The sequence below is a fragment of the Salmo salar genome, chromosome 20, assembly GCF_965601325.2.
Source record: "Salmo salar chromosome 20, fSalSal1, whole genome shotgun sequence".
NCBI classification, from domain to species: Eukaryota; Metazoa; Chordata; class Actinopteri; order Salmoniformes; family Salmonidae; genus Salmo; species Salmo salar.
The window spans coordinates 93412400-93434983 of record NC_138310.1 but is presented as its reverse complement, the minus strand read 5'-3'; the positions used below and the strand labels follow the sequence as shown (position 1 = coordinate 93434983).

The window sequence follows — 22584 nt, the reverse complement described above, 5'->3', positions numbered from 1 at the left end:
AGGTAGAGAGAACAGCACCTACACTGACCTAGCTGTGATCCCAGGTAGAGAGAACAGCACCTACACTGACCTAGCTGTGATCCCAGGTAGAGAGAACAGCACCTACACTGACCTAGCTGTGATCCCAGGTAGAGAGAACAGCACCTACACTGACCTAGCTGTGATCCCAGGTAGAGAGAACAGCACCTACACTGACCTAGCTGTGATCCCAGGTAGAGAGAACAGCACCTACACTGACCTAGCTGTGATCCCAGGTAGAGAGAACAGCACCTACACTGACCTAGCTGTGATCCCAGGTAGAGAGAACAGCACCTACACTGACCTAGCTGTGATCCCAGGTAGAGAGAACAGCACCTACACTGACCTAGCTGTGATCCCAGGTAGAGAGAACAGCACCTACACTGACCTAGCTGTGATCCCAGGTAGAGAGAACAGCACCTACACTGACCTAGCTGTGATCCCAGGTAGAGAGAACAGCACCTACACTGACCTAGCTGTGATCCCAGGTAGAGAGAACAGCACCTACACTGACCTAGCTGTGATCCCAGATAGAGAGAACAGCACCTACACTGACCTAGCTGTGATCCCAGGTAGAGAGAACAGCACCTACACTGACCTAGCTGTGATCCCAGGTAGAGAGAACAGCACCTACACTGACCTAGCTGTGATCCCAGGTAGAGAGAACAGCACCTACACTGACCTAGCTGTGATCCCAGATAGAGAGAACAGCACCTACACTGACCTAGCTGTGATCCCAGGTAGAGAGAACAGCACCTACACTGACCTAGCTGTGATCCCAGGTAGAGAGAACAGCACCTACACTGACCTAGCTGTGATCCCAGGTAGAGAGAACAGCACCTACACTGACCTAGCTGTGATCCCAGGTAGAGAGAACAGCACCTACACTGACCTAGCTGTGATCCCAGATAGAGAGAACAGCACCTACACTGACCTAGCTGTGATCCCAGGTAGAGAGAACAGCACCTACACTGACCTAGCTGTGATCCCAGGTAGAGAGAACAGCACCTACACTGACCTAGCTGTGATCCCAGGTAGAGAGAACAGCACCTACACTGACCTAGCTGTGATCCCAGGTAGAGAGAACAGCACCTACACTGACCTAGCTGTGATCCCAGGTAGAGAGAACAGCACCTACACTGACCTAGCTGTGATCCCAGGTAGAGAGAACAGCACCTACACTGACCTAGCTGTGATCCCAGGTAGAGAGAACAGCACCTACACTGACCTAGCTGTGATCCCAGGTAGAGAGAACAGCACCTACACTGACCTAGCTGTGATCCCAGATAGAGAGAACAGCACCTACACTGACCTAGCTGTGATCCCAGGTAGAGAGAACAGCACCTACACTGACCTAGCTGTGATCCCAGGTAGAGAGAACAGCACCTACACTGACCTAGCTGTGATCCCAGGTAGAGAGAACAGCACCTACACTGACCTAGCTGTGATCCCAGGTAGAGAGAACAGCACCTACACTGACCTAGCTGTGATCCCAGGTAGAGAGAACAGCACCTACACTGACCTAGCTGTGATCCCAGGTAGAGAGAACAGCACCTACACTGACCTAGCTGTGATCCCAGGTAGAGAGAACAGCACCTACACTGACCTAGCTGTGATCCCAGGTAGAGAGAACAGCACCTACACTGACCTAGCTGTGATCCCAGGTAGAGAGAACAGCACCTACACTGACCTAGCTGTGATCCCAGGTAGAGAGAACAGCACCTACACTGACCTAGCTGTGATCCCAGGTAGAGAGAACAGCACCTACACTGACCTAGCTGTGATCCCAGTAGAGAGTACAGTAGTTGACATGCAGCACCAGCAGACATGGCTGTCCCAAATGGCACCCGATTCCATGACAAACCACTTCATCAACAGATATTGATGGGACACAAGTGAAAGGCGTTATGTTAATGTCATACCTGTTCATGTTTTATTTTAGGAATGTTTCATTAGGAAACTGTTTATCCTATCAAAGTAGTACTTGGCAGGACCAGTAACTTTGTCATGACAAACAACAATGTGAAATACCATGCACACTCCTACCAGAGCAATATAGGACCTGCTCAGAAGTAGTGTACTATCAGGGAATAGGATGGCATTTGGGATGCACCTGTACTCTAACGTGAGGGACTTACCTATGCCTGAAATCTTTATTTCTGCCAGAGTAACCCACAGGCAGCAGGGAAAGAAAGAGACAAGTTAGTTGTTAGTGAAGATTAGTAGATTAGTAATTAACAAATAATTATGAATAAAACAATAGCAAAAGTATTCCTACACTTCAAGATGTCTAACTCTAACGTATACCAGGTCTTCAGATTCTACCCCTCCACCTCTCTCTATCCCTCCACCTCTCTACCCCTCCACCTCTCTCTATCCCTCCACCTCTCTACCCCTCCACCTCTCTACCCCTCCACCTCTCTCTACCCCTCCACCTCTCTACCCCTCCACCTCTCTACCCCTCCACCTCTCTACCCCTCCACCTCTCTCTATCCCTCCACCTCTCTACCCCTCCACCTCTCTACCCCTCAACCTCTCTACCCCTCCACCTCTCTCTATCCCTCCACCTCTCTACCCCTCCACCTCTCTCTATCCCTCCACCTCTCTACCCCTCCACCTCTCTCTACCCCTCAACCTCTCTACCCCTCCACCTCTCTCTATCCCTCCACCTCTCTACCCCTCCACCTCTCTCTATCCCTCCACCTCTCTACCCCTCCACCTCTCTCTACCCCTCAACCTCTCTACCCCTCCACCTCTCTCTATCCCTCCACCTCTCTACCCCTCCACCTCTCTACCCCTCCACCTCTCTCTATCCCTCCACCTCTCTACCCCTCCAACCTCTCTACCCCTCCACCTCTCTACCCCTCCACCTCTCTCTATCCCTCCACCTCTCTACCCCTCCACCTCTCTACCCCTCCACCTCTCTACCCCTCCACCTCTCTCTATCCCTCCACCTCTCTACCCCTCCACCTCTCTCTATCCCTCCACCTCTCTACCCCTCCACCTCTCTACCCCTCCACCTCTCTCTATCCCTCCACCTCTCTACCCCTCCACCTCTCTCTCAATACCCTCTCTCCCTCTACACCCTCTACACCCTCTCTCCTCTACACCCTCTACACCCTCTACCCCCTCTACCCCCTCTACACCCTCTCCCCCTCTACACCCTCTACACCCTCTACACCCTCTACACCCTCTACACCCTCGATACCCTCTACACCCTCTACACCCTCTACACCCTCTATACCCTCTACACCCTCTACACCCTCTACACCCTCTACACCCTCTACACCCTCTACAGACCCTCTACACCCTCTACCCCCTCTACACCCTCTACACCCTCTACACCCTCTACCCCCTCTACACCCTCTACAGACCCTCTACACCCTCTACACCCTCTACACCCTCTACACCCTCTACACCCTCGATACCCTCTACACCCTCTACAGACCCTCTACACCCTCTACAGACCCTCTACACACCCTTTCTCTTTCAACAACATGTCTGCATCAAAAAAATAACCCTATTCCTTAGATAGTGTAATACTTTTGACCAGTCCCCATAGCGCTCTGGTCAAAAGTAGTGCACTTTAAAATGGAGTAGGGTGCCAATTGGGACCCATCCATCCTCTTCAGCTCGTCTCTCTAGTCCCCACCCAGCTGACACAGGTGGGTGAGAGAGACAGGAGCATCACCCCTGGCTCTATAGGGGCCTGTCATGTTACCTCTGGGAGGAGCATCACCCCTGGCTCTATAGGGGCCTGTCATGTTACCTCTGGGAGGAGCATCACCCCTGGCTCTATAGGGGCCTGTCATGTTACCTCTGGCAGGAGCATCACCCCCTGGCTCTATAGGGGCCTGTCATGTTACCTCTGGCAGGAGCATCACCCCTGGCTCTATAGGGGCCTGTCATGTTACCTCTGGCAGGAGCATCACCCCTGGCTCTATAGGGGCCTGTCATGTTACCTCTGGCAGGAGCATCACCCCTGGCTCTATAGGGGCCTGTCATGTTACCTCTGGCAGGAGCATCACCCCCTGGCTCTATAGGGGCCTGTCATGTTACCTCTGGGAGGAGCATCACCCCTGGCTCTATAGGGGCCTGTCATGTTACCTCTGGCAGGAGCCATCACCCCTGGCTCTATAGGGGCCTGTCATGTTACCTCTGGGAGGAGCATCACCCCTGGCTCTATAGGGGCCTGTCATGTTACCTCTGGGAGGAGCATCACCCCCTGGCTCTATAGGGGCCTGTCATGTTACCTCTGGGAGGAGCATCACCCCTGGCTCTATAGGGGCCTGTCATGTTACCTCTGGCAGGAGCATCACCCCTGGCTCTATAGGGGCCTGTCATGTTACCTCAGACAGGAGAGAGAAGGACCATCTGAGCTCCAGGTGGGGTGAGTAGGTGGCTGGAGGACAGAGCCCCTAGCTCTAAAATTATTTGACATGTTTAGAATAGTCTCTGAACCCAGGTCTGGCAGGCTAGAGCTAGACTTGTGTCCCAAATGGCACCCTATTCCCTACCAAGTGCACTACTTTTGACCAGAGTCCTATGGGCCCTGGTCAAGTAGTGCACTACACAGGGAATAGGATGCCATTTGAGACACATGTCTAGCTCTAGCCTGCCAGACCTGGGTTCAGATATTATTCTAAATATATCAAATCGTTTTAGCGTTTGCTTTTGCCTGCCTGGAGTACGGGCTGGGTTTTGCACTTTTGTGACTATTCTATTTACTATTCTATAGCTCAATCAAGCCGAGAGGAAGTATTTGGAAATGATTTCAAATAGTATTTGGGATTTCCCCGGGATTTCCCCTGTGCCTGTTGCCATGGCTACAGTTGAGTCTAGGTCCCTCCTCGCCAAACAGGTGTATTACCTCAAGCACAGGAGGTTGGTGGCACCTTAATTTGGGAGGACGGACTGGTGGTAACGGCTGGAAAAGATTCCAAATACATCACACACACGCGGTTTCCTGTGGATTCCAGGTGTTTTTAATGCCATTGCATTTTTCGCTCCGTTCCAGACATTACTATCACCGTTCAGTCCTCAGCAGCCTCCACTGACCTCAAACTATTTCCTGGTTAATAAATAAAACAAAAACGTAGTAAAATACCTGAGTTCCAGTACGCTGGTGACGTTCCCGGTGGTGAAGATGCGACGTACGTAGTTAAAGTCGCCCACGTACAGGCTGCCGTCTGAGCCGCACGCCAGAGCGACGGGAGCCAGGAGTTTGTTGCCGTCGGCCATTCCGTTGCAGCTGGGGCAGGAGATGCTACGGTGCCTACCGTTACCCATCACACTGCTGATCACAGGTGGCTGCTGGGAGACAAACACGTTCTCGCCGTTCCCCATGTGGAGGATACCTACGAGAGGAGGATACTAGTATCAGTCAAATAATCACGATGAAGATGAGGATACTAGTATCAGTCATATAATCACGATGAAGATGAGGATACTAGTATCAGTCATATAATCACGATGAAGACGAGGACAGACCACAAGGTATCAAGTCATATAATCACGATGAAGATGAGGAATCTTCATTCTGAATAAAAACAGATGGACACAGAGGATATATCTACTATAGTCACTCTGTGAGGACGGGACATCCAGTCCAGACTCACTGTGCTCTCTCTCTGACAGATCCAAGTGCCTCCTCTCCTCTCCTCTCCTCTCCTCTCCTCTCCTCTCCTCTCCTCTCCTCTCCTCTCCTCTCCCCTCCCCTCCCCTCCCATCTCCTCTCCTCTCCTCTCCTCTCCTCTCCTCTCCTCTGCTCTCCTCTCCTCTCCTCCCCTCCTCTCCCCTCCTCTCCTCTCCTCCCCTCCCCTCCCCTCCTCTCTCCTCCTCTCCCTGAACACTTTACCATGTAAGTACGCTTCATTTCTTGTGATGAGCATCTCTGACAGGGACAGACGGACGAGCTGCATGCCTGACTGGATGAGACCTTAGGTGTGTCCCTAACCCCTTCACGGTGCACTACTTTTGACCAGGGCCCTAGCAGGGAATAGGGAATAGGGTGCCATTTGGGAGGATCTCCCTCCCTTTCCACTCCCTCTCTTACTCCTACGACAGCTTTTTAAGAGTAATTCACTGGAAGGGAGAAAATTGACCCTCCTCCTTCCAAAAAAAAGTCAGACCTGTCTGAGTATGAATGACATGTTCTTATGTATAAAATCTCGCTAGAGGGAGAGATTTAGGCCTGTATTGATGTAAAACCATTACCGTAATGCAGTATGGTGTGTTTATCTTGACTGTGTCAAAGTATCAGGATACAGGTCTAGTAGAAATGCAGTATGGTGTGTATATCTTGACTGTGTCAAAGTATCAGGATACAGGTCTAGTAGAAATGCAGTATGGTGTGTATATCTTGACTGTGTCAAAGTATCAGGATACAGGTCTAGTAGAAATGCAGTATGGTGTGTATATCTTGACTGTGTTGAAGTATCAGGATACAGGTCTAGTAGAGATGCAGTATGGTATGTATGTGTATGATGAAATGTGTAACAATTTAATGAGTAGAATGTCTTCAGACGGGCACAATGGTGTAACTCCTACACCACACTAACTCAAGACGGGCAGAGGATCGGTACAAAAGCCATTTGTTCCCCAAAAATGGAAGAAGAGGACTTTACATAGCTTCCAAGAGAAGGTTGGTGTACTCACCACTCTGAATGTTGAGAGCATGGTGTTTGTCCAGGGACCAGCCTCCTAGGTTTGAAGCTGTGATCTCATATCCCTGTAGAACAGCTGTCCTCTTCTCCCAGAGGATCAGATCTGGACATGACTCATATTCATAACCCACTGACACTACAGAGAGAGAGAGAGAGAGAGAGAGAGAGAGGACAGGTAGTTACTCCATAACCCACTGATACTAGAGAGAGAGAGAGGACAGGTAGTTACTCCATAACCCTCTGATACTAGAGAGAGAGAGAGGACAGGTAGTTACTCCATAACCCACTGACACTAGAGAGAGAGAGAGGACAGGTAGTTACTCCATAACCCACTGACACTAGAGAGAGAGAGAGGACAGGTAGTTACTCCATAACCCACTGATACTAGAGAGAGAGAGAGAGAGGACAGGTAGTTACTCCATAACCCTCTGACACTAGAGAGAGAGAGAGAGAGAGGACAGGTAGTTACTCCATAACCCACTGACACTAGAGAGAGAGAGAGAGAGAGGACAGGTAGTTACTCCATAACCCACTGACACTAGAGAGAGAGAGAGAGAGAGGACAGGTAGTTACTCCATAACCCTCTGACACTAGAGAGAGAGAGAGAGGACAGGTAGTTACTCCATAACCCTCTGATACTAGAGAGAGAGAGAGAGAGAGAGGACAGGTAGTTACTCCATAACCCTCTGACACTAGAGAGAGAGAGAGAGAGAGAGAGGACAGGTAGTTACTCCATAACCCTCTGACACTAGAGAGAGAGAGAGAGAGAGAGGACAGGTAGTTACTCCATAACCCTCTGATACTAGAGAGAGAGAGAGAGAGAGGACAGGTAGTTACTCCATAACCCTCTGATACTAGAGAGAGAGAGAGAGAGAGAGAGAGAGAGAGAGAGAGAGAGAGGACAGGTAGTTACTCCATAACCCTCTGACACTAGAGAGAGAGAGAGGACAGGTAGTTACTCCATAACCCTCTGATACTAGAGAGAGAGAGAGAGAGAGAGGACAGGTAGTTACTCCATAACCCTCTGATACTAGAGAGAGAGAGAGGACAGGTAGTTACTCCATAACCCTCTGACACTAGAGAGAGAGAGAGAGAGGACAGGTAGTTACTCCATAACCCTCTGACACTAGAGAGAGAGAGAGAGAGAGAGAGGACAGGTAGTTACTCCATAACCCTCTGATACTAGAGAGAGAGAGAGAGAGGACAGGTAGTTACTCCATAACCCTCTGATACTAGAGAGAGAGAGAGAGAGAGGACAGGTAGTTACTCCATAACCCTCTGATACTAGAGAGAGAGAGAGAGAGAGAGGACAGGTAGTTACTCCATAACCCTCTGACACTAGAGAGAGAGAGAGAGAGGACAGGTAGTTACTCCATAACCCTCTGATACTAGAGAGCGAGAGAGAGAGAGGACAGGTACTTACTCCATAACCCACTGACACTAGAGAGAGAGAGAGGACCAGGTAGTTACTCCATAACCCTCTGACACTAGAGAGAGAGAGAGAGAGGACAGGTAGTTACTCCATAACCCTCTGATACTAGAGAGAGCGAGAGAGAGAGAGGACAGGTAGTTACTCCATAACCCTCTGACACTAGAGAGAGAGAGAGAGAGGACAGGTAGTTACTCCATAACCCCTCTGATACTAGAGAGAGAGAGAGAGAGAGAGGACAGGTAGTTACTCCATAACCCTCTGATACTAGAGAGAGAGAGAGAGAGAGAGGACAGGTAGTTACTCCATAACCCTCTGATTCTAGAGAGAGAGAGAGAGAGAGAGAGAGAGAGAAGAGAGAGAGAGAGAGAGAGAGAGAGGACAGGTAGTTACTCCATAACCCTCTGATACTAGAGAGAGAGAGAGAGAGAGAGAGAGAGAAGAGAGAGAAGCGAGAGAGACGAGAGAGAGAGAGAGAGGACAGGTAGTTACTCCATAACCCTCTGATTCTAGAGAGAGAGAGAGAGAGAGAGGACAGTAGTTACGCCATAACCCACTGATACTAGAGAGAGAGAGAGAGGGCAGGTAGTTACTCCATAACCCTCTGATACTAGAGAGGAGAGAGAGAGAGAGAGAGAGAGAGAGAGAGAGAGAGAGAGAGAGAGAGAGAGAGAGGACAGGTAGTTACTCCATAACAGGTAGTTAGTTACTCTGAATAAGACCAGGTAGTTAGTTACTCTGAATACTCTGAAAATAGATCAGATCTTTATTGTTCCATTGCTGATTAACAACAGACATACAAGTAGAACAACACAAATCAACCAATCAACCATAATTCAACCAATCAATCAACCATAATTCAACCATCAATCAACCATAATTCAACCAATCAATCAACCATAATTCAACCAATCAATCAACCATAATTCAACCAATCAATCAACCAATCAACCATAATTCAACCAATCAATCAACCATAATTCAACCAATCAATCAACCAATCAACCATAATTCAACCAATCAATCAACCAATCAACCATAATACAACCAATCAACCATAATACAACCAACCAATCAACCAATCAACCATAATTCAACCAATCAACCATAATTCAACCAATCAATCAACCAATCAACCATATTCAACCAATCAATCAACCAATCAACCATAATTCAACCAATCAATCAACCATAATTCAACCAACCAATCAACCATAATTCAACCAATCAATCAACCATAAATTCAACCAATCAATCAACCATAATTCAACAATCAATCAACCAATCAACCATAATTCAACCAATCAATCAACCAATCAACCATAATACAACCAACCAATCAACCATAATTCAACCAATCAATCAACCATAATTCAACCAATCAACCATAATTCAACCAATCAATCAACCATAATTCAACCAATCAACCATAATACAACAACCAATCAACCATAATTCAACCAATCAATCAACCAATCCAACCATAATTCAACCAATCAATCAACCATAATTCAACCAATCAATCAACCAATCAACCATAATTCAACCAATCAATCAACCATAATTCAACCAATCAATCAACCAATCAACCATAATTCAACCAATCAATCAACCATAATTCAACCAATCAATCAACCAATCAACCATAATTCAACCAATCAATCAACCAATCAACCATAATACAACCAACCAATCAACCATAATTCAACCAATCAATCAACCAATCAACCATAATTCAACCAATCAATCAACCATAATACAACCAACCAATCAACCATAATTCAACCAACCAATCAACCATAATTCAACCAATCAATCAACCAATCAACCATAATTCAACCAATCAATCAACCATAATTCAACCAATCAATCAACCATAATTCAACCAATCAATCAACCATAATTCAACCAATCAATCAACCAATCAACCATAATTCAACCAATCAATCAACCATAATTCAACCAATCAATCAATCAACCATAATTCAATCAACCAATCAACCATAATTCAATCAACCCATCTTCCATCAATTTAATTTATTTTTTATTTATTTCACCCTTTATTTAATTAGGCGAGTTAGTTAAGAACAAATTCTTATTTACAATGACGGCCTACCCCGGGCAAACCCAGAAGACGCTGGGCCAATTTGTGCGCCGCCCCTATGGGACTCCCAATCACAACCAGATGTGATGCAGGCTGGATTTGAACCAGGGACTGTAGTGACGCCTATTGCACTGAGATGCAGTGTCTTAGACCACCGCGCCACTCGTGAGCCCGAATCAAGCCATCAATCAATCAATCTATCCATAATTCAATCAATCAATCAATCAATCCATCAATAATCAATCAATTACATACAAATACAGGTATTTACTTCCACTAAAACATCCTACCAACATACAAGTACCGTAAAAACAAAGGATAAATAATAAATTACCGAAGGCCTCAGACAGCCCGTAGACCTTCTGGCTGTAGACATCAGCCTTGTCCCAGACGAAGTTAAAGTTGAGATTAGGAGCAGCGGGGAACCACTTCCTGAACAGTCTTCCCTCCACCGCCACCATAAGGTGTACCTTCATCAGGTTAAAGGGCACGGTGGAGTGGGGTCAGGGTCACCCGCAGGATGGATTTATACCCAGGGCTCCTGCTGCTCAGGTAGCTCAACGACATGTCTGTCCCGGGGATAGGAATCTCTTCCTGGAGAGCCTGGAGAGGGGGGGAAGAAATAGATGGTTACACCACCATGAACAGGAAGAGCATGTTTGGTATCTTTCATTCATTTCCTCCATATGATAACTGACACTAATATGCACTTGGACACTCAAAAACATGTACCGTTTGCGTCCATGTGTTGATGCACTAGAGATGAATTAATACCCTGGTGTTGATATAGACTGGCTCCACCCCCTGGTGTTGGTATAGACTGGCTCACCCCCCTGGTGTTGGTATAGACTGTCTCCACCCCCTGGTGTTGATATAGACTGTCTACACCCCCTGGTGTTGATATAGACTGTCTCCACCCCCTGGTGTTGATATAGACTGTCTCCACCCCCTGGTGTTGATATAGACTGTGTTGTTCACCCCCCTGGTGTTGGTATAGACTGTCTCCACCCCCTGGTGTTGATATAGACCTGTCTCCACCCCCTGGTGTTGGTATAGACTGTCTCCACCCACCCTGGTGTTGGTATAGGCTGTCTCCACCCCCTGGTGTTGATATAGATTGTCTCCACCCCCTGGTGTTGGTATAGACTGTCTACACCCCCTGGTGTTGATATAGACTGTGTTGTCCACCCCCTGGTGTTGATATAGACTGTCTCCACCCCCTGGTGTTGATATAGACTGTCTACACCCCCTGGTGTTGGTATAGACTGGCTCCACCCCTGGTGTTGATATAGACTGTCTCCACCCCCTGGTGTTGATATAGACTGTCTCCACCCCCTGGTGTTGATATAGACTGTCTCCACCCCCTGGTGTTGATATAGACTGTCTCCAGCCCCTGGTGTTGATATAGACTGTCTCCACCCCCTGGTGTTGATATAGACTGGCTCCACCCCCTGGTGTTGATATAGACTGTCTCCACCCCCTGGTGTTGGTATAGACTGGCTCCACCCCCTGGTGTTGATATAGACTGCTCCACCCCCCCTGGTGTTGATATAGACTGTCTCCACCCCCTGGTGTTGATATAGACTGTGTTGTTCACCCCCTGGTGTTGGTATAGACTGTCTACACCCCCTGGCTGTTGGTATAGGCTGTGTTGTCCACCCCCTGGTGTTGATATAGACTGTCTACACCCCCTGGTGTTGGTAATAGACTGTCTCCACCCCCTGGTGTTGGTATAGACTGGCTCCACCCCCTGGTGTTGATATAGACTGGCTCCACCCCCTGGTGTTGATATAGACTGGCTCCACCCCCTGGTGTTGATATAGACTGTGTTGTTCACCCCCTGGTGTTGGTATAGACTGTCTACACCCCCTGGTGTTGGTATAGGCTGTGTTGTCCACCCCCTGGTGTTGATATAGACTGTCTCCACCCCTGCTGTTGATATAGACTGTCTCCACCCCCTGGTGTCTGGTATTAGGCTGTGTTGTTCCACCCCCTGGTGTTGATATAGACTGTGTTGTCCACCCCCTGGTGTTGATATAGACTGTCTCCACCCCCTGGTGTTGATATAGACTGTGTTGTCCACCCCCCTGGTGTGTTGATATAGACTGTGTTGTCCAACCCCTGGTGTTGATATAGACTGTCTACACCCCCGGTGTTGATATAGACTGTCTACACCCCCTGGTGTTGATATAGACTGTGTTGTCCACCCCCTGGTGTTGATATAGACTGTCTACACCCCCTGGTGTTGATATAGACTGTCTCACACCCCCTGGTGTTGATATAGACTGTGTCTCCACCCCCTGGTGTTGATATAGACTGTCTCCACCCCCTGGTGTTGATATAGACTGTCTACCACCCCCTGGTGTTGGTATAGACTGTCTCCACCCCCTGGTGTTGGTATAGACTGTCTGTCCACCCCCTGGTGTTGGTATAGACTGTCTCCACCCCCTGGTGTTGATATAGACTGTCTCCACCCCCTGGTGTTGATATAGACTGTCTCCACCCCCTGGTGTTGGTATAGACTGTCTCCACCCCCTGGTGTTGGTATAGACTGTCTACACCCCCTGGTGTTGATATAGACTGTCTCCACCCCCTGGTGTTGATATAGACTGTCTCCACCCCCTGGTGTTGGTATAGACTGTCTACACCCCCTGGTGTTGGTATAGACTGTCTCCACCGCCCAGTATGTGTTGCTGGAGGACCCCAGAAGCTTAAAGCGTCTCAGAGAGGTGATCCAGGATCAGTCTTGCCTTTTTAGAAGGCTGCGTTTAGACAGGCAGCCCAATTCTGACTTTTTTCCCCCTCCAGTAATTGGTCATTTGACCAATCACATATCTTTTCAGATCGGATATTTTTTAGAGCTGAAAAACGTGAGCATTGGGGCTGGCTGTGTAAACGCAGCCATGGACAAGGAGGACCAGATCCTAGATGCACACTTCTGCTCTGAGACTCTTTATGAATACTGGCCCAAGCGTTAACGTTTAGAGGTCACTGGCTGGTCTGATGCACCCTGCCCAGTGTCCTAATGATCCGGAACAGGCCGGGAAGGTCGGGCTGTTCTTTATCATTATGATGTGTTCTGTTATGAAGAGAGAGAGAGAGAGAGATGAGAGAGAGACAGAGACAGAGAGAGTGTATGGTACTGTACTGTATTGTATAGAATGGTATTGTATTGTATAGTAGTGTATAGCACTGTACTGTATTGTATAGAATGGTATTGTATTGTATAGTAGTGTATAGTACTGTACTGTATTGTATAGAACGGTATTGTATTGTATAGCAGTGTATAGTACTGTACTGTATTGTATATAATGGTATTGTATTTTATAGTAGTGTATAGTACTGTACTGTATAGTATAGAATGGTATTGTATTGTATAGTAGTGTATAGTACTGTACTGTATTGTATAGAATTATATTGTATTGTATAGTAGTGTATAGTACTGTACTGTATTGTATATAATAGTATTGTATTGTATAGTACTGTATAGTACTGTACTGTATTGTATTGTATAGAATGTATTGTATAGTATTGTATAGTAGTGTATAGTACTGTACTGTATTGTATAGAGTGATATTGTATTGTATAGTAGTGTATAGTACTGTACTGTATTGTATATAATGATATTGCATTGTATAGTAGTGTACTGTATTGTATAGAATTATATTGTATTGTATAGTAGTGTATAGTACTGTACTGTATTGTATAGAATTGTATTGTATAGTAGTGTATAGTACTGTACTGTATTGTATAGAACGGTATTGTATTGTATAGCAGTGTATAGTACTGTACTGTATTGTATATAATGGTATTGTATTGTATAGTAGTGTATAGTACTGTACTGTATTGTATATAATGGTATTGTATTGTATAGTAGTGTATAGTACTGTACTGTATTGTATATAATGGTATTGTATTGTATATAATGGTATTGCATTGTATATAATGGTATTGTATTGTATAGTAGTGTATAGTACTGTACTGTATTGTATAGAATTATATTGTATTGTATAGTAGTGTATAGTACTGTACTGTATTGTATAGAATGGTATTGTATAGTAGTGTATAGTACTGTACTGTATAGAATGGTATTGTATTGTATAGTACTGTATAGTACTGTACTGTATTGTATAGAATGGTAGTGTATTGTATAGTAGTGTATAGTACTGTACTGTATTGTATAGAATGGTATTGTATTGTATAGTACTGTATAGTAGTGTACTGTATTGTATATAATGGTATTGTATAGTAGTGTATAGTACTGTACTGTATTGTATATAATGGTATTGTATTGCATAGTAGTGTATAGTACTGTACTGTATTGTATAGAATTATATTGTATTGTATAGTAGTGTATAGTACTGTACTGTATTGTATATAATGGTATTGTATTGTATAGTAGTGTATAGTACTGTACTGTATTGTATAGAATTATATTGTATTGTATAGTAGTGTATAGTACTGTACTGTATTGTATATAATGGTATTGTATTGTATAGTAGTGTATAGTACTGTACTGTATTGTATAGAATTATATTGTATTGTATAGTAGTGTATAGTACTGTACTGTATTGTATAGAATTATATTGTATTGTATAGTAGTGTATAGTACTGTACTGTATTGTATATAATGGTATTGTATTGTATAGTAGTGTATAGTACTGTACTGTATTGTATATAATGGTATTGTATTGTATATAATGGTATTGCATTGTATATAATGGTATTGTATTGTATAGTAGTGTATAGTACTGTACTGTATTGTATAGAATTATATTGTATTGTATAGTAGTGTATAGTACTGTACTGTATTGTATAGAATGGTATTGTATAGTAGTGTATAGTACTGTACTGTACTGTATAGAATGGTATTGTATTGTATAGTACTGTATAGTACTGTACTGTATTGTATAGAATGGTAGTGTATTGTATAGTAGTGTATAGTACTGTACTGTATTGTATAGAATGGTATTGTATTGTATAGTACTGTATAGTAGTGTACTGTATTGTATATAATGGTATTGTATAGTAGTGTATAGTACTGTACTGTATTGTATATAATGGTATTGTATTGTATAGTAGTGTATAGTACTGTACTGTATTGTATAGAATTATATTGTATTGTATAGTAGTGTATAGTACTGTACTGTATTGTATATAATGGTATTGTATTGTATAGTAGTGTATAGTACTGTACTGTATTGTATAGAATTATATTGTAATGTATAGTAGTGTATAGTACTGTACTGTATTGTATATAATGGTATTGTATAGTAGTGTATAGTACTGTACTGTATTGTATATAATGGTATTGTATTGCATAGTAGTGTATAGTACTGTACTGTATTGTATAGAATTATATTGTATTGTATAGTAGTGTATAGTACTGTACTGTATTGTATATAATGGTATTGTATTGTATAGTAGTGTATAGTACTGTACTGTATTGTATAGAATTATATTGTATTGTATAGTAGTGTATAGTACTGTACTGTATTGTATATAATGGTATTGTATTGTATAGTAGTGTATAGTACTGTACTGTATTGTATAGAATTATATTGTATTGTATAGTAGTGTATAGTACTGTACTGTATTGTATAGAATTATATTGTATTGTATAGTAGTGTATAGTACTGTACTGTATTGTATATAATGGTATTGTATTGTATAGTAGTGTATAGTACTGTACTGTATTGTATATAATGGTATTGTATTGTATATAATGGTATTGCATTGTATATAATGGTATTGTATTGTATAGTAGTGTATAGTATTGTACTGTATTGTATAGAATTATATTGTATTGTATAGTAGTGTATAGTACTGTACTGTATTGTATAGAATGGTATTGTATAGTAGTGTATAGTACTGTACTGTACTGTATAGAATGGTATTGTATTGTATAGTACTGTATAGTACTGTACTGTATTGTATAGAATGGTAGTGTATTGTATAGTAGTGTATAGTACTGTACTGTATTGTATAGAATGGTATTGTATTGTATAGTACTGTATAGTAGTGTACTGTATTGTATATAATGGTATTGTATAGTAGTGTATAGTACTGTACTGTATTGTATATAATGGTATTGTATTGTATAGTAGTGTATAGTACTGTACTGTATTGTATAGAATTATATTGTATTGTATAGTAGTGTATAGTACTGTACTGTATTGTATATAATGGTATTGTATTGTATAGTAGTGTATAGTACTGTACTGTATTGTATAGAATTATATTGTAATGTATAGTAGTGTATAGTACTGTACTGTATTGTATATAATGGTATTGTATTGTATAGTAGTGTATAGTACTGTACTGTATTGTATAGAATTATATTGTATTGTATAGTAGTGTATAGTACTGTACTGTATTGTATAGAATTATATTGTATTGTATAGTAGTGTATAGTACTGTACTGTATTGTATAGAATTATATTGTATTGTATAGTAGTGTATAGTACTGTACTGTATTGTATGGAATGGTATTGTATTGTATAGTAGTGTATAGTACTGTACTGTATTGTATAGAATGGTATTGTATTGTATAGTAGTGCATAGTACTGTACTGTATTGTATGGAATGGTATTGTATTGTATAGTAGTGCATAGTACTGTACTGTATTGTATGGAATGGTATTGTATTGTGACGCAGAACACTTCTTCCTCCACCTCCACTACAGCCAATTAGCTGGTCAACCTGCCGACCCACCTGCGACGGGGGACAAAAGTCCCTCCCAATGGACCCTGCAGGCTACAGCCTCTGATTCAGGGGCTCCGCCACGTGGACACAGCCACTGCTATAAATATACATCCCCCGCCCCTCTGGAATACAGTGCCCTGATTGGCTGAAGCAGTAAACAAAGGTCTGTGCCGCCCTTGGTACTGTGCTGTGCCCTTGGCTAGGAGGGCATGCATAGTCAGTAGTACTATATGTATATGTCCAGTCAGTAGTACTGTATGTATATGGCCAGTCAGTAGTACTGTGTGTATATGGCCAGTCAGTAATACTATATGTATATGCATAGTCAGTAGTACTGTGTGTATATGGCCAGTTAGTAGTAGTAGTACTGTGTGTATATGGCCAGTCAGTAATACTGTGTGTATATGGCCAGTCAGTAGTGCTCTGTGTATATGGCCAGTCAGTAATACTGTGTGTAGTACTGTGTGTATATGGCCAGTCAGTAGTACTGTGTGTATATGTCCAGTCAGTAGTACTGTGTGTATATGGCTAGTCAGTAGTACTGTGTGTATATGGCCAGTCAGTAGTACTGTGTGTATATGGCTAGTCAGTAGTACTGTGTGTATATGGCCAGTCAGTAATACTATATGTATATGCATAGTCAGTAGTACTGTGTGTATATGGCCAGTTAGTACTAGTAGTACTGTGTGTATATGGCCAGTCAGTAATACTGTGTATATGGCCAGTCAGTAATACTGTGTGTATATGTCCAGTCAGTAGTACTGTGTGTATATGGCCAGTTAGTAGTACTGTGTGTATATGTCCAGTCAGTAATACTGTGTGTAGTACTGTGTGTATATGTCCAGTCAGAAGTACTGTGTGTATATGGCTAGTCAGTAGTACTGTGTGTATATGGCTAGTCAGTAGTACTGTGTGTATATGGCCAGTCAGTAGTACTGTGTGTATATGTCCAGTCAGTAGTACTGTGTGTATATGGCCAGTTAGTAGTAGTAGTACTGTGTGTATATGTCCAGTCAGTAATACTGTGTGTATATGGCATGTCAGTAGTACTGTGTGTAGTACTGTGTGTATATGTCCAGTCAGTAGTACTGTGTGTATATGGCCAGTTAGTAGTAGTAGTACTGTGTGTATATGTGCAGTCAGTAGTACTGTGTGTATATGTCCAGTTAGTAGTAGTAGAACTGTGTATATATGTCCAGTCAGTAGTACTGTGTGTATATGAACAGTCAGTAGTACTGTGTGTACATGTCCAGTTAGTAATACTGTGTGTATATGTCCAGTCAGTAGTACTGTGCGTATATGGCCAGTCAGTAGTACTGTGTGTATATGTCTAGTCAGTAGTACTGTGTGTATATGTCCAGTTAGTAGTACTGTATGTATATGGCCAGTCAGTAGTACTGTGTGTACATGTCCAGTTAGTAATACTGTGTGTATATGTCCAGTCAGTAGTACTGTGTGTATATGTCCAGTCAGTAATACTGTGTGTATATGGCCAGTCAGTAGTACTGTGTGTAGTACTGTGTGTATATGTCCAGTCAGTAGTACTGTATGTACATGTCCAGTCAGTAGTACTGTGTGTATATGGCTAGTCAGTAGTACTGTGTGTATATGGCCAGTCAGTAGTACTGTATGTATATGGCCAGTTAGTAGTGGTAGTACTGTATGTATATGTCTAGTCAGTAGTACTGTGTCTATATGGCCAGTCAGTAGTACTGTATGTATATGGCCAGTTAGTAGTAGTAGTACTGTATGTATATGTCTAGTCAGTAGTACTGTGTGTTTATGTCCAGTTAGTAGAAATAGTACTGTGTGTATATGTCCAGTCAGTAGTACTGTGTGTATATGGCCAGTTAGTAGTAGTAGTACAGTGTGTATATGTCCAGTCAGTAGTACTGTGTGTATATGGCCAGTTAGTAGTAGTAGTAGAACTGTGTGTATATGTCCAGTCAGTAGTACTGTATGTATATGTCCAGTCAGTAGTACTGTGTGTATATGTCCAGTCAGTAGTACTGTGTGTAGTACTGTGTGTATATGTCCAGTCAGTAATACTGTGTGTATATGTCCAGTTAGTAGTAGTAGTACTGTGTGTATATGTCCAGTCAGTAGTACTGTATGTATATGTACAGTCAGTAGTACTGTGTGTATATGTCCAGTCAGTAGTACTGTGTGTAGTACTGTGTGTATATGTCCAGTCAGTAATACTGTGTGTATATGTCCAGTCAGTAGTACTGTGTGTATATGGCCAGTTAGTGGTAGTAGAACTGTGTGTATATGTCCAGTCAGTAGTACTGTGTGTATATGTCTAGTCAGTAGTACTGTGTGTATATGTCCAGTCAGTAGTACTGTGTGTAGTACTGTGTGTATATGTCCAGTCAGTAATACTGTGTGTATATGTCCAGTCAGTAGTACTGTGTGTATATGGCCAGTTAGTAATACTGTGTGTATATGTCCAGTCAGTAATACTGTGTGTATATGTCCAGTCAGTAATACTGTGTGTATATGGCCAGTAAGTAGTACTGTGTGTAGTACTGTGTGTATATGTCCAGTCAGTAATACTGTGTGTATATGTCCAGTTAGTAGTAGTAGTACTGTGTGTATATGTCCAGTCAGTAGCACTGTGTGTAGTACTGTGTGTATATGTCCAGTCAGTAATACTGTGTGTATATGTCCAGTCAGTAGTACTGTGTGTACATGGCCAGTCAGTAGTACTGTGTGTATATGGCCAGTCAGTAGTACTGTGTGTATATGTCCAGTCAGTAATACTGTGTGTATATGGCAAGTCAGTAGTACTGTGTGTAGTACTGTGTGTATATGTCCAGTCAGTAGTACTGTATGTATATGTCCAGTCAGTAGTACTGTGTGTATATGGCCAGTTAGTAGAAGTAGTACTGTGTGTATATGTGCAGTCAGTAGTACTGTGTGTATATGTCCAGTTAGTAGTAGTAGAACTGTGTGTATATGTCCAGTCAGTAGTACTGTGTGTATATGAACAGTCAGTAGTACTGTGTGTATATGTCCAGTTAGTAAAACTGTGTGTATATGTCCAGTCAGTAGTACTGTGTGTATATGGCCAGTCAGTAGTACTGTGTGTATATGTCTAGTCAGTAGTACTGTGTGTATATGTCCAGTTAGTAGTACTGTGTGTATATGGCCAGTCAGTAGTACTGTGTGTACATGTTCAGTTAGTAATACTGTGTGTATATGTCCAATCAGTAGTACTGTGTGTAGTACTGTGTGTATATGTCCAGTCAGTAGTACTGTATGTACATGTCCAGTCAGTAGTAGTGTGTGTATATGTCCAGTCAGTAGTACTGTGTGTATATGGCCAGTCAGTAATACTGTGTGTATATGGCCAGTCAGTAGTACTGTGTGTAGTACTGTGTGTATATGTCCAGTCAGTTGTACTGTATGTATATGTCCAGTCAGTAGTACTGTGTGTATATGGCCAGTTAGTAGTAGTAGTACTGTGTGTATATGTCCAGTAGGTAGTACTGTGTGTATATAGCCAGTTAGTAGTAGTAGTACTGTGTGTATATGTCCAGTCAGTAATACTGTGTGTAGTACTGTGTGTATATGTCCAGTCAGTAGTACTGTGTGTATATGTCCAGTCAGTAGTACTGTGTGTATATGGCTAGTCAGTAGTACTGTGTGTATATGGCCAGTCAGTAGTACTGTATGTATATGGCCAGTTAGTTGTGGTAGTACTGTATGTATATGTCTAGTCAGTAGTACTGTGTGTATATGGCCAGTCAGTAGTACTGTATGTATATGGCCAGTTAGTAGTAGTAGTACTGTATGTATATGTCTAGTCAGTAGTACTGTGTGTATATGTCCAGTTAGTAGTAGTAGTACTGTGTGTATATGTCCAGTCAGTAGTACTGTGTGTATATGGCCAGTTAGTAGTAGTAGTACAGTGTGTATATGTCCAGTCAGTAGTACTGTGTGTATATGGCCAGTTAGTAGTAGTAGTAGAACTGTGTGTATATGTCCAGTCAGTAGTACTGTGTGTATATGTCCAGTCAGTAGTACTGTGTGTTTCGTATATGTCCAGTTAGTAATACTGTGTGTATATGTCCAGTTAGTAGTAGTAGTACTGTGTGTATATGTCCAGTCAGTAGTACTGTATGTATATGTCCAGTCAGTAGTACTGTGTGTATATGTCCAGTCAGTAGTACTGTGTGTATATGGCCAGTTAGTAATACAGTGTGTATATGTCCAGTCAGTAATACTGTGTGTATATGTCCAGTCAGTAATACTGTGTGTATATGTCCAGTCAGTAATACTGTGTGTATATGGCCAGTAAGTAGTACTGTGTGTAGTACTGTGTGTATATGTCCAGTCAGTAATACTGTGTGTATATGTCCAGTTAGTAGTAGCAGTACTGTGTGTATATGTCCAGTCAGTAGCACTGTGTGTAGTACTGTGTGTATATGTCCAGTCAGTAATACTGTGTGTATATGTCCAGTCAGTAGTACTGTGTGTATATGGCCAGTCAGTAGTACTGTGTGTATATGGCCAGTCAGTAGTACTGTGTGTATATGTCCAGTCAGTAATACTGTGTGTATATGGCAAGTCAGTAGTACTGTGTGTAGTACTGTGTGTATATGTCCAGTCAGTAGTACTGTATGTATATGTCCAGTCAGTAGTACTGTGTGTATATGGCCAGTTAGTAGTAGTAGTACTGTGTGTATATGTGCAGTCAGTAGTACTGTGTGTATATGTCCAGTTAGTAGTAGTAGAACTGTGTGTATATGTCCAGTCAGTAGTACTGTGTGTATATGAACAGTCAGTAGTACTGTGTGTATATGTCCAGTTAGTAAAACTGTGTGTATATGTCCAGTCAGTAGTACTGTGTGTATATGGCCAGTCAGTAGTACTGTGTGTATATGTCCAGTTAGTAGTACTGTGTGTATATGGCCAGTCAGTAGTACTGTGTGTACATGTCCAGTTAGTAATACTGTGTGTATATGTCCAATCAGTAGTACTGTGTGTAGTACTGTGTGTATATGTCCAGTCAGTAGTACTGTATGTACATGTCCAGTCAGTAGTAGTGTGTGTATATGTCCAGTCAGTAGTACTGTGTGTATATGGCCAGTCAATAATACTGTGTGTATATGGCCAGTCAGTAGTACTGTGTGTAGTACTGTGTGTATATGTCCAGTCAGTTGTACTGTATGTATATGTCCAGTCAGTAGTACTGTGTGTATATGGCCAGTTAGTAGTAGTAGTACTGTGTGTATATGTCCAGTAGGTAGTACTGTGTGTATATAGCCAGTTAGTAGTAGTAGTACTGTGTGTATATGTCCAGTCAGTAATACTGTGTGTAGTACTGTGTGTATATGTCCAGTCAGTAGTACTGTGTGTATATGTCCAGTCAGTAGTACTGTGTGTATATGTCCAGTCAGTAATACTGTGTGTAGTACTGTGTGTATATGTCCAGTCAGTAGTACTGTGTGTATATGTCCAGTCAGTAGTACTGTGTGTATATGGCTAGTCAGTAGTACTGTGTGTATATGGCCAGTCAGTAGTACTGTATGTATATGGCCAGTTAGTAGTGGTAGTACTGTATGTATATGTCTAGTCAGTAGTACTGTGTGTATATGGCCAGTCAGTAGTACTGTATGTATATGGCCAGTTAGTAGTAGTAGTACTGTATGTATATG

At 42.8% G+C, this 22584-nt stretch overlaps 1 protein-coding gene across 1 annotated transcript in view; it reads right to left on the bottom strand.

Moving 5' to 3' along the window:
- Positions 1–22584, bottom strand: part of tenm4 (teneurin transmembrane protein 4) — a 653198-nt gene that overhangs the window by 153670 nt on the left and 476944 nt on the right. The window contains 5 exon segments of the mRNA XM_082966126.1: positions 2157–2177; positions 5126–5375; positions 6676–6819; positions 10551–10716; positions 10718–10819. Of these exon segments, the coding sequence (XP_082822252.1) occupies positions 2157–2177; positions 5126–5375; positions 6676–6819; positions 10551–10716; positions 10718–10819 (683 nt within the window).